Source organism: Acanthopagrus latus, chromosome 17 (assembly GCF_904848185.1).
Source record: "Acanthopagrus latus isolate v.2019 chromosome 17, fAcaLat1.1, whole genome shotgun sequence".
NCBI lineage: Eukaryota > Metazoa > Chordata > Actinopteri > Spariformes > Sparidae > Acanthopagrus > Acanthopagrus latus.
The window spans coordinates 29739712-29753405 of record NC_051055.1 but is presented as its reverse complement, the minus strand read 5'-3'; the positions used below and the strand labels follow the sequence as shown (position 1 = coordinate 29753405).

The 13694-nt window shown below is 43.7% G+C and overlaps 1 protein-coding gene across 3 annotated transcripts in view; it reads right to left on the bottom strand.

The window, feature by feature from the left end:
- Nucleotides 1-13694, bottom strand: part of sh3bp5b (SH3-domain binding protein 5b (BTK-associated)) — a 37266-nt gene that overhangs the window by 14321 nt on the left and 9251 nt on the right. For 2 of the 3 annotated variants that reach the window (XM_037074705.1, XM_037074706.1), the window contains exon 3: nucleotides 12835-12963. The exons of the other annotated variant lie outside the window; for it this stretch is intronic. In XM_037074705.1, the coding sequence (XP_036930600.1) occupies nucleotides 12835-12963 (129 nt within the window). The remainder of the gene's footprint in view (nucleotides 1-12834; nucleotides 12964-13694) is intronic. 3 annotated transcript variants of the gene reach the window in all.

Sequence of the window (13694 nt, the reverse complement as noted above, 5' to 3'; positions counted from 1 at the left end):
TCAACAGCTCGACACTGTTGCCACAAACTCTGAAGCACAATCTTGTCTTCCGGCATTACGTCATGCTACTGTATGACGTCATGTTAGTCGCATCGGTCTGAACTATACACAGCAGACGGAAGCATGTAGGTAGAAGAGAGAACAGAGCAGCTTATTTAAAGCTCGCCGTGTATCTTTAATCTCTGTGTGGCTTCACAGTTCACCGGCAGCAGCAGGCGAGCTGTCAGAGACGCAGCAGGTCACTCCTGCTTTTAACTGCGTGTTACCGTCTGCTGCATCCTTCTCTGAGCCGGCGTGACAGGAAAAATTATCTTCAACTTCCCCATTTTCTAACTCTTTCATCGCTCTCCGCTTTACATTTCCTCCTCTCCATCTCTTCAGTTTCTGTTTTTCCTGGTTTCCTGCCCTTTCCTCCAGGTCTTTCTTACGACTGCCCTCTTATCTCTCAGCCTGTCTCTTCAACTTTGTCTTTCTCCGGCTCGGTTTCTATCTTTATCTATCCGTCTCCTTCCTCCATCACGTTCTCTCTGCTCCATGCTGCTGCTTCATCCATCTTTCCTTTCTTTCTCTCTCTCTCTCTCTCTCTGTCACCTTTTATATCCCACTTAATCTCTCTCGCTTGCTAGTTTTCTGCCTTTCTGTCGGCCTCTTTTATATCTCTTTCCCTCCGTTTGTTGCCTAATCTTCCCCCTCTCTTTATCCCCTCCACCCCTCTCTCCATCTCCGTCCTCAGCATCGTCTTGACTCACCTCCGTCGCTCCATCTCTCTTCCTCTCATTTGCCCTGCGACTTATATTTTAATCACTCCGCATGCGGCCCATGAAATTTTCAGAGAGACCATCCTCCGGAGGGAAGCCGACGTGTAAGTAATGCAAAACTTCAGAAAGCGAGCCGCTCTGTATGAAAAGGCAATCTGGCTCTACAGGCGCTTCAATTATTCATGAATGCTTAAAACAGAGAAAACACGCTTTGCTAACTTATTAACTGAAAGAGAAGAATGGGAATAGATCGATGACGGCAGGGGGGAAGGGGAACTGAGGATATATAATGTGTGAGTTGAGCTTTAATGGCCTTCCAAAATCTGTTATCGGTCAGAGCCCGGCAGAGAGAGGAAGACAGATGGGAGGACAGACAGCGAGGACAGTTAGACGTCTCATCGTCAGTCAGAGCTGTCGGCAGAAGACGCTCCGGCGAAATGAGCCTTTAGATCATGAAGGACTTTCCATTGACCTTCACATTGTCATGGTGACGATAAAAACAAGACGCGCTCAGACTTCACAGTCAGATGAAATGTACAACGTATCTTCTCCATCCGTCTGCGGAGGAATGGCTTGAAAACCCGTCCTTAGATTCATGATAAGACTGATGTAAGAGGAGAACGAGGAGGAGGGGGTTTGGAGACGCGTGTTCAAAGTGACCTGAATTGGCCATTTTTCTAGGAAATCCAATCTCAGGTCCTTTTATTAAGTATGGCAATTATTTTCCTCCTCCTCCGAAGAAGCACGATCTGGGACAGTGGCAGCGACTGAAGGCCACGCGAGCGAGCGATGAACCTGCCGTCCTCTCTGTCGCAGCGTGCCCGACTAACCCCGGCCTTCGACGGACCCACATTCGGTGTCGGCGTGTATTCCAGGAGAGAGTCGAGCAAACTGCGACTGGCCTAGATACGCGAGGGAGCTTCAGGGTTGAACGAGCCACAGATGACTTCAACAGCAGGGAGGAATTCTCGGCATCACGGTCCTTAATAGGGAAATTAACCCAGATACGTCCGGGCTTGGAAGTAGGACTGACTGCTGTGAGTTCAAAGGGAAAGTTGAAGCGAAGACTCAGTGAAAGGTTTTGTTTGGCTGGTACATGTTTGAATATAAATCAGATTACTGGAATCATGGAAAACAGAGCGTTGTAACAGCATACGGCACAATTTATATTTGCAGTTCTTACAGAGACTGTAAGGGAATGAAACCACTCAGAAACTCTGAATTGTTTTTCAGGGGTGGTATTACCCAGTAAAAAACATTGACACGAATCAGCTGGAGGTGTAAAGCCATTTGGTTGCATGAAGATTAAGACCAATCAGTGAGGAACTACCGGCAGCTGGTCGAGGTGTGAAGACCAGCAAGAGAAGCTGAAAACTGGCAGCCAATCAAAAGGTTTGAGTAGCTGCTGTAGCATCAGTTAAATTGTGAATGAAGAAAATTTCTTGTTCCTAAGAAGAGCCAAGGACGGCAAAGTGACAGATGGTTTCTCTCTTCTCTCAACTTGACTGGGTAAGACTTAGCTTTACCAGCTGGTTCCACTGGTGGTGTCTGGTTATAATTAGACTATGATAGACGATGATAAACAGTCGGTTCGTCCAATCAGCTGCCTAGTATGTTTTGAAAGTGGCTGCCCAAAACATCCGGAGCACCAGGTTGGCAAACTTTTCTTCAGATACGATAACTTTACTGCAAGGAAGACCTGAACACTGCTGGATTTTCTTTGTGCTGAGGAGATGCTGATATTTCGTTGACAGGACTACACACACGTTTCTGAAGTGGTTCTATTGCATTTGAATATCAAGAATTGTCACCCAGATGTTTATAGAGCAGAACTTGTGAGCGAGAACAGAGAGCCTAATCATATTTTGAGTCTGGATGTGTGAACAGGAAGTGAGGGCGAGTCGGACGACGTGAGAAAGGCAGAACTGGCCGCACTTCAAGACAGAATGAAAGCCAGACGTCATAAATAGAGGGTATAAACGCATTAATGGTTTAAGTAAGGGGAGAACTTTTCACACAGTCTGTCCTGGAAGGCAGCCACAGTGCTGCCAAGAGTTGCACTTAATCAAAAGTGACAAAGAGCGGTGTTAGGGATGAAAAAGGAAGCTGAACCTCGGCTACTTCGATGGAAAGCAGCAGCTTAAAACTCTGATTGTATTCTGTTTTTAAATTAAGGGCAAACCACTGAACTCATACAGCAGCATCTGCTGATGGGAAGCCAGTGAGGGATCACAGACAGGTAAAGTCTGTGTGTCTGCGAGGAAATGGGGTTTGGATCCATGTGAACCAGGCAGTATTAACAGAGAACCGAGAATCATCACCATCCTAAAAACCTTCATAATGTAAATACTCAACTTAAACAAACCAGACATTTATTAATTAGGCTTCTCTCATATTAAATCTGTCAAACTTTAATGGTGAAAAACTTGAGTCTTACAAGCCAGAAAGAAAGAAAGAAAATAAAAATGACACAGTCACACGCGGTCACGTACCACAATTGTTCTTACTGAGTCATTGTCAACAGTAAAGAAAGGAAACCTGCAGCCGGCTGCAACCACGACACGCCTCCCAGAGGTGTTACGCAACAAATGACTGGCCACTGGCAAAACACACACAGTAAACACACACACACACACACACACACACACGGCGTCCCAGGTGGTCAACACAAGACCAGATGGCTTTGACCTTGCAGCAACTTCTTTTGCCTCGTTCACATAAATCTCCACATCCCTCCGTCTTTCACTCCCATCCATCAGCACTGTTCCCTGTGGCCAGTGTCTGATGTGACGTGCACTGCCTGCCAAAACCCTTCACTCCAGCAGGGGAGGGGGAGAGAAACAGACAGAAAGAGAGAGAAAGAGAGAAAGACAGAGGGAGATAAACAGACAGAAAGAGAGAGAAAGAGGATAGAAAATTAACTTGTGAAAGAAGAACAAAGAGGAGGAGAACAGAGAGAACGCCTGAGTGACGGGACAGAACATGAACATGTCGTGTGATTTCTAGCTCGTTCCCCCAATTTGGTGTTTCTTAAATGTTGTTATCTAACACTTATGTAACAGAAGTGGAATATTTTTCGGTTTGACGATGAACTTTATGGTCCAAAATGACATCAGTGCACTAAAGAAATAAACTTCACTGGGAATTCATGACTGTAAATTAACCCAGGGATCATTTTCTGGATTAAACGTTTTCGACCTATGAATGACATCAGACACGCTGATGATGGTGGACCTGTGATAGTTTGACCAATAAACTGATCTGTTATCAGTGGATTTGTTCACTTTTCAAGTTCAAAATTCAAGTATTAGTAGAAAACATGTTGGCCATTGACGCTGAATCATCCACTTTCATTTACAAACGAGAAGAATGGATTCCAGACAGAAGTCGATTGTACAAATGTGTCTTTGTGTATGACTGTGATCTTTGTGCTGGTTCAGGCCCGATGAGTTTGCTAACTGACATTTATCAGACTCGCAGGCCTTGGGGAGTTTTTTCACTCTTCAGCAACTTGACTAAATGAACTGATGTTCAATCCTGAGAACAAAATGTGAGTGAGAAGCATCTTGGACAGCTCCTGCTGCTGCAGACTACTGCTGCGATGTTCCCAGTTAGCATATTAGCCGTTAGCTCTCCAGCAGCAGTTGTTGAAGGAGTTCTCGGAGCCGCCTTGATAACTTCAGCTGTGCCTCTCTCTGATGTGACTTCTGTTGGCCCAGCACGTAATGCTGCCACACCCAAACCTCACCCCGATCTCCTCAGCCGCTCCCCGCCCGAGCCACCAGACCTCACCCCTCCAATGAACCCATCTGTCCAATGGGAGAGGACGGGAGACTGCACAGGTTCTGGCATCGACTGCTGACACCGAGCCAAAACAATCAAATTCATTAAGTGAAGCGTGTCTGTGCTTCTCTTTGTCACTCAGTTTTCTGTCCATGTCTCACGTCTGCCCCGTCCTTTTCCTTCCCTCTACATCCTCGCAGCTTTTTCTTTCAACTGAATCAAATCTTCGTCTACAAATCTAGCGTATCATCATCCGAACAGCCGGGATTTGCTCATCGTTTCCCCCCCCTCTTCTCTTCACTAATCCCCTGACATCTGTTCAAACTCAGGCCACCGTCACGGCCACTAACCTCGCATCCAACATCTGAGCATCACGAGCAGGAGGTGGTCACGTGTAACGTCAAGCCAGAAGAGGATTTATTTTTCACAGTGTGACATTTGCCCATGTTTAAAAAAAATAATAATCATCACAAAACACTGGCAGAGGAAACACTTTACTGTACCAGTGGTGGCAGGAGGAAAGCTTGGGTGTTTGTTTGGTGTCCAGTCCTGCTGGTCTTAGTTTTGCCTGCAACTAATGATTATTTTCATTATCGATAAATCTGCTGATTATTTTCACAATTATTTGTTTGTCTATAAAATGTCAGAATCGATAAACGGTCTATCCTCAGCTGCTGACTGTCATTTTCAGATGTTATAACGACCTGTGGATATCATCATATATATTTATGAGGGCAAGACTGAAGCAGCAGTTATTTTCAGTGTTCAGGTAGACCACTGCACGTGTCTTCAGCAGACTCAGACTGCATCTTATATCAGGGAGCTGAGGCTCAGTTTGCATCACTGCCTCATCACAAGAGATGTCTTTAACAAAAAAATGCCCTCCTTTCTGCAGAATTTCCTCCACGCCTGCTTCATCCCTCATCCAAATCATGTGCATCCCAATCTCTAACTCAATCTGCCTTACTGTCTCTCAAACTCCCTCCTCCCTCCTCCTCCTCCTCCTCCTCCTCCTCCCTCCTCCTCCCTCCTCCTCCTCCCTCCTCCTCCTCCCTCCTCCTCCCCCTCCTCTCTTTCTCAGCAGACATCAGCTAACCTGCAGACAGACACTGTGGTGCTGCTGGCTGAGCGGCTGCTGCTTTCAATCAGCTCCTGCAGTTGATGAGAAGACACTGAGTCATCCACGTTCAGAGACCTTAATGCTCCACCCTGATACAAAACTAGGAGAGTTAGAGAGGTCACTGCAGCTCAGTCCAATCATCTGACTCTCATACTGACAGAATTACCAGCAAGGACGAAATCCTCACAGTAGAAAAAGGGACCTCCTTAAAATATATCATAAAATAATGCCTCTTTCGCAAACTGGGTTCAACGAAAGTCTTCAAATGTTTGTGCAAATGAAAACACGGAAGAGTTTCATACTGTGAGATGCAAACGCAAAAAACAAACACACACTGCAGCCTTGAGTCGTGAGAAGTGAAGCGGAAAAAAAAAAGAGAAGTGAGCCCGATGCATTTTTCATTACATGAAAAAAAAAAAAAACCTTCCTGCTGAGGATTTAAGTCGGGATCCGGCAGGCCGCCTCGCTGCGTCCCACCGGAGTCAGCACTTAAAAACGTGCGTCTCTGAAGCGATGTGCACTCAAGCAATCACTCTGCTAACTTTTTTGCCTCGTCACCGTGACCCACTTCCTCCCCGACTGCAGCTCAGGTCATCGGTAAGTGCATCTCTTCATGTCTTTCTGGAAACACCTGACGTAGCTCCACCGGAGAGATTCAGGGACGCCGATACAGAAAGGTCAAAAGTTTGATTGGTGAAATTTTGCCAAAAGTGTCCTTGAGCAGAAGAATCCTGCTAACAAACTCTCCAAGGGCTCGATCACATGCACAGTTAAGAAAGAATGAAATTCAAACCAAAATCGATTTCAGTTCTCTCACAGAGCCGGAGGACACTGACAGTGCAGCAGCAACCAGGAGAGTCCAAAATGTAGGAATCTATTATATTAGCTGCATCTCATGAGTCAACAGCATATTGAAAATATGACAACATGGTGACAGGACTCGGAGCCTTTTCATCTGTCAAATATTAAGAAAAAGATCAGCTGGTCATGTTTTCAGTGTGTGTCGTCACGGCAACGTGTGTCTGTAGAGCTTACAGGTGTGTAGTCCAGATCTAAATAAAGGCAAAGTTTGAAAATAGCTTTGGTCTGAGCAAAGACAGCAGAACCAGGGAGGCAGGAAGTAAGGAAGGCGATTGTGGTCTGAGTCAGAACATCAACACGTCGACAGGCTCGTTAATCTATCGTTCAGAAAGATTTAAGAGGCTTGAAACGGCAGATTTCAGCCTTTTCTGCTTGTAAAATTACCTCATTAAATGTTGCCGATTCATCTTCTGTTAGTAATTTATTATTCGACAAATTGTTTTTTTCACCTCGTTCCTCAAAACTCACTGTTGGCTCTCGACATTATTGGTTCTTTTAGTGAAAACTTTTAGGTCCACTCTGTTTCACAGCCGTCATCTCCCTCCCTCGCTTCATCTATTTGCATATTTCACTTATGGGCTCCTGAATCATTCATAGGTCGCATTAATATTCAGTGGCCTAACACTTGACATGGACATCTACTGTGAGGATGCTGTGATGACTTTCCGGAAGATTCAAGACAAAAGCCTCCGTTGTTACTGACAGTTCGTCGAGTCAAGAGAAGCTGAGGAACAGTCCACCTCCTGTATAATCATTTTTCTAAGGCCCAAATAGAACTGAATAGGAAACCCTTGTTGTGCGTCTGAATAACGGCTGAATCATGATGCCTGGTATGCAAATGTTATTATCCAACACTTACAAGTCTGTGTTTTATCGTCTATGTGGAGTCAAGGTCAAAGCAAATCGTTTGTCTCCACCCGCACCTGCCGGCGCTCCCTGGGCGCCGCCTGCTGCTTATCTGCAACCGCAAATAATGTGTTTCATATCAGAGCGAGCGGGAGAGCGATGGAGGGAGCAGAGAGGGATCGAGGAGGGAACAAAACAGTGAGTCAGGCTAAATATTGTGTTCACAGCGGGATGATGTGATGACTGTTATGTAACAAAACTGAACTAAGATCAAGAAATGAAGAAGAGGATGAATGCAAGAGGGAAAGGAAGAATGGGGGAAAAAAAAAGTTGAGGAAGATCCAGGAAAGTAAAAGAAGAACAAATGTACAAAGTTAACAAGGAAGAGGAACGTTAGATACAACATAAAGGGACTGAGGAGGAGTTTCAAGATGGAGAGGTAAAGAACCAAAGACTGATGAAAGAAATGCAAATGAACCAGAAGGTAAGAGAGAAAGAAAGAAAGAAAACTGTCAAATGCAACAAGAAAGAAAGAAGAAATACCTCCTGAACAGATTCAGCAGTCAGTAACAGACGAAAATACAATTAAAACAGCAATAACATGATCAAACCTCTGCAGAAATCCAGTCCAACGCTGCACAAACGCAGCGACGAAGAGACCCGGTGAGGCTTTAAACTGAGATATTTTTAGCCTGCAAATCATTAAAGTAAATGACTTCGAGGCGATTTGTGTGAGTTCTGCCTCATTGAGTCAGGGGCCATTTACAAGATTCTCAAAAGCTGATTAAAAACGTTAGACACCCTCAATGAGAAGACAAAAAAAAAAGCCTCCTACAAGCAACTGTTTTTACTCGACGTCAGCTCTTTCTGTTATGTTTCCAGAAGCCTTCTTCTCCGTCTGTTCACAGACACAGAATGTGGATCATAGTACACTGGGAGGATTCCTTCTGAATGTCTGGGGGGCCAGCGACTCATTTATAGAAAGAGATTAGATATAAACTACAAGGCAAACAAGACAAGATGGGCGGATACTAAAACCTGCGAAGAATCTCAGGGCCAGTTTGTTCACGTTGAGCAAGATGGAGAGTTCAGAATCCATCTGCTCTGAACGAGCCTCCAAATCACACCTCAACTAACACCAACTCATCTTTATCGCAGCATGAATGAACAAATAACAGGGTTACCTTCACTAATCAAACATGCTTACTGTGCTGTTAAGACTATTACACATCAAACTTGATACATCAACAGTCGGTTTTCATTTTGAATCGAAAACTGATTGAAATGAGGGTTTCGTTTAGACATTTGTATTAAAATGCAGTTCACAGTATTTACATCTTGATCAGCACACTTACTTGGTTTTACCATCACCCTAATGATGTCGTGCTGAGCTGCACTGATCCCTGACGTAAAATTTCATTTTACTTTCCCCCTTCAACAGCAAAGCATCAGCACCGGTTCAGCTTTGTTACTCCGTCACTACAGAACATGGCAACAGGATGATTGTGTGCTAAAACAAGAGGGTTGGATCTGATCTCCCAGCATCTTTAACCACACACACCTGCTTGCTTCCCTTTTGCAACTGGATTATGATACCAGAAACATTAGAGGTTTTTCAGGTTCTCATTTGAGTAATGAGTCACAGGTTTGATGAGCAAAAAAAGGAAAGATTTGCTGCTTTACTCTTTTATAATGTAAAGTGTATGTATTTGGGATTTGGATGAAAGAAGATTTGGCCTTAGCCTTCTGATGAAGGAGGGAGAACAATAATCATATGATTGATCAATTAATAAACAATGTCCCAGTTATATATTGAACTCTGGGTTGGGGTAAGGCCCAAAACATTTCACCCATTCCTTCCACTTCTTTCTGTAAGCAAAGCCTCGGCTCTGAATGCTTAAGTGGTAGTGAAGCATTGAATTTACTGCAGAGATCTGATAAAAGCTCTGCTGCAGTCTGTCGCCATCACAGAGAGGGAAAGACAAAGGAAAAAAAGTATGAAGGGCGACAGAGAGAGACGAGCGGTGGAAAGATTTGAGAGCGGAACAAGGCCGGCTTACCAAAACTGACGTTTATCCCCCTGTGTTGATAAAAAAGCATAACAAACGCTAAATCTGCTCTTGGAGGCATTTGGAGAGCAAACACAGAGAAGTTCACCAGATGGAAAATGTTCATGTAGGTTATGAACGTTGGCTGTGATTTCAAAGTCAGTGGTTTCAAACATCAGACACAAAAACCAGCAAAGTGCCCTTGAACAAGAAGCTTCGGCATAAAACACATGTCAGCGTAGAGACATTCACAGATTGTGTCAACTGACGGTGTGTAAAAGGGTATAAAAGTACATTATCACTGCTGTGGTTATCCACACAGAATATCCAACACTTTCTTTGTCAAGCAAGCCTCAATGAATCATCATCGGAGTCAGCAGACGTCAGACCGTGAACAGATAATTGGCTCTGCTTAATAGATTCTTGATCTGACAGAGGAAACAGACGGGTGCATACTGAGTGAACGTGAAGACGAGACATGTTGCAGAGCTCAAAGTCCCAGATTTCTCTTTGCAAGCACAGATTATTTAACACATTCATTCTTCATCTGGCTGCACAAGACGTTTCGAGGAAACATCCTTCCAGGTAAAGCCAATGAAAATAGTCATTAGGTGCAGATGTTCTCAGCTTGTTTTTTCCGAACCTTCGATGTTCCTCGACTGTTCTCCTAATGCTAATTACAGTTTCTGCTTCACCAGCATCCATTTTGACAACTGAATGAACTGATCAAGAACAACAACAGTTAGGGGATCAGGAGAATTGGACCTGAGCCAGAACTCACCAAAGGGTCCAGATCAGCTTCAGAACAGAACAGCATCCTTAGATCCTTTCTTAAAGAACCTTTAGCATGAAAGATGATCCACACAGCAGGATACGTTCCCTGTGTTACATTAGATTCACTGTAACTTAGCAAACACAGCAGAACTGGGTCATCTGGACGAGGAGAGGAGCTCAAATCCACCCTTAAACTTTAACTTATCATTTTTGTCTGACCAATTTCAAGCTAATTTAGTTTGTTTGGTCAAGCAGAAAAAAACTGGTGCAGCATAACTGTCAGCCAAGTCAGAGCTGCGTTCATAAAGAGCTTATCTGAATCGCATCCCTCACAGGGATAAAGAGTGACGGTGGGTAAAAAAGTTCTGCCTCCCTGGAGGAAAACACCAACCCCGCCTCAGTCTTCTGCATTTTCTTCCTTCTCACATTTGTCTGGTTCTTCTCACTCCAGAATTACAACCTATCACCCTGGTTCCATTTTTATTTTTTGCCCGCACGCCTCAGTCTTTTTCTGCACTTCCCTACCATGCGTGAGACTTCTCGAGAAAGAGGGAAAAGCGTCCGTAATTAAGCTCAGTACGAGTTCGGCTCCCTGAGCCGTCGAACCAAATCTGAAGTTGTTCCAGATACATTATTAGGAAGTGAAAGAAAACGTCGAGAGGAGAGACAGAATCAGGCCAGCAGGTGAGCTGACAGGTAAAAGGAACTAGAACGATCACATGCTGTACATCCTCATCTCAGTTTCACACATCGAGATGCTCACACCACAGACACAAGAGACTAAGATTATTATACATTTACACCTAAATCACTCGAACTATATTTTTGTCTTCATCTGCAGGTGATTTGTAGAGATGACTAAGCTGCAAAGCCATTCACGCAGCCTGCTTTGCACGAAGGGTTCAGCATAAACGGAGAAGCGATAACTGAATGGATTATCTGATGACCTCATGGGTTTTTCTGATATCATCACATTGATGTTGTTCCTAGAAAATCATAATTTAATTCGTTCATTGGCCATCACTGAAAATATTACAGTAGCTCTGCGACTTGCGTTGTGGTTTTTCCTGGAACATCATGATTCAGCTTATGAAACGGCAGCAGAAACGCCCCTTCAGAACAAAGCCAACTTGTCTGAATCAAGTATACAACTCTCATATCAAGGTCAAGGCCGAGATTATGAGGTATCGCATCTGAAATCTGTTGTTATACTGTTCATTTATACTTTTTACACAAAGTTCATATTATGTCCTGTTAGTTCTGGTCAATTTAGTTACATTTAGGTAACAAAACCACTTGGTAAGGTTTAGAAAAAGATGATTGGCGGTTCAAATCCCCAGGTGAACTCCAGATGCTAAAGCTATATTTAGCTATATTTTATTTTGTGACAAATCGCAGATTAAATTTAAGCCATGTAGGTCAAACAAAACCAAAATATATGTCAAGCTTTATGAGTTCGTTTGTCATTGATGTTATATTTTTGGTTACTAAGAATAACAGTAACAGTGGCAACAGAGAACTTGGGTTAAAAAAGGACATAAAGCTAAACAAAAAGAGGAAGTCCAGCTGCAGTGACACTTCACAGAAAACGCTTTCACCATTGCCTGTTTCTCCGCACACGGCAGAGAAAATAACCCTTAAATTCACAGGAATTACGTATCTCCTCGTGAAAAGCTGAACATCGCCGATAGCCGTCGTACACGAGCTCCATCAGAAGGTGGGGAGGCAAGAAAAACGACACAATGAAGCCTTTTAGAGGTTCAGTCGATCCCTGCACTTCCTGGGCTCTTACAGCTGTGTGGGCTCTTATCGAGACGTGCAGGTGGCTGCTTCCCCCTTTATATTTACACCACACACACTAACACACACACACACAAACACACACACACACAGCTGAGGCTGGGTTGAAAAGGGAACTGAGATGTGGTCTGAAATGTGTGTGAAGTTCCCTCACCAATTTAAGCTGTACCCAGTTTCTGTATTTGACTGATCAACTCGACTTTGAGTGATTTAAGTTGCAAAAAAAAAAAAAAAAATTTCTCCTTTCTCTTCAGCATGCAACTTATAAAAGCCGGGGAAACATCAGATAGGTGGGCCTGTAACCAGATGTAACATGTGTAAATAAATTGTTTAACAGATGGACCACGACACCTGCAGTGATGGTCCATATAGTCACAAGCAGCCGTGGTACAAATTAGCAGAATGTAAGTGAATTTGTTAATATGCTTCAAAGAAACAACTGTTCAATTTTCAGCTCCTCCACCAGTAATTTCGAAGCTTATAAATGACTCGAAATAGAACATAACAATTTCTTGTCATTTAATGGCATATTTTTTTAATACAAGCTGCTGATTTCATTAAATATTTGATTGATCTCCGCAGAGATAATGACCTCAGATCAGAGCTGATAGTAAGTCCATTCAGATCCACACAGGTACTGGACATGTTGACACACAGAGCCAAGATCTTTGGCAGGAAAACAAAATGAGTGAGTATAATCTGGACCTGGTGCAACTCAGGTCCCCAGTCATTTCTTGGTTCTTGATAACAAAGTGGATATTGGGCTCTGTGTGACACCGGAATGGAACATGTCCAAAAAGACTTAAAAACTGTTTCCCTTTCCCTCCAAGAACTGCTGACTGACCTGTCTGGCCAGCCTGCGTGCCTCCCAGTAAGGCTTGGACTCCTCCACAGCCTTGCCGATCTTCTTCACCAGCTCGTCCAGCTTCACCGTGGCCTCAACCAGAACCGAGCGGAACTTCTGCCTCGCATCCTGACACAGAGACACAAAGAAAAGCTTCAGGAATTCAAATCATCCCACAGCAAAGAAAGGATACCAGCATAACTTGTCGAATTTTTGAGGTCCTTTGCAAAAACTCCAATTATGTTAATGAACTGTATGCAGACGGCATTTTTGTTTTACAGTCAGCTACAACAGAGCTTAGAGCTGCATCAAATCAGATCTACTGCTGCATGCGAAACACAGATCATGTTTTTGATGAATTTGTCTTCCGCTTCTGAATGAAAACATGCAACACGTCTCTTGACAGGGTGTTAGCCTCCATTTTAGCTGCTGCTCGCAATAGTGAAGGAAATCAAATGTGCTATATTGGCGCCCCGAATGGGTCACAACCAGTAAAACTCTGATATCGCCAGTCTCAAGATAAAACCACAAAAAAAGTAGGTCTAAATAAAAAGGATAAGAAACATCAACTCCCAACGATTAAACTCAATCTAATCTGTGCAAAGTCTTCACATCATGTGCCAGATGAAGCTCACACGGTTTTTCTGAGAACGAGAGCGTCCAAATAAACACAGATTCATGGCAATCTGTTGACAGAAGCCTGTGAAAAACTATCATCCAATATAATTCTGTTAGCAAGCCGTTCCACCTTCCACAGATTTGTTTGTTCCTTCAGACTAGTCGAGGGGAATTTCTCGATCTGATAATCATTCAGCTCCGGCATACCCAAATCAATGTCTAATTGGTGTGAAGGGTACAGA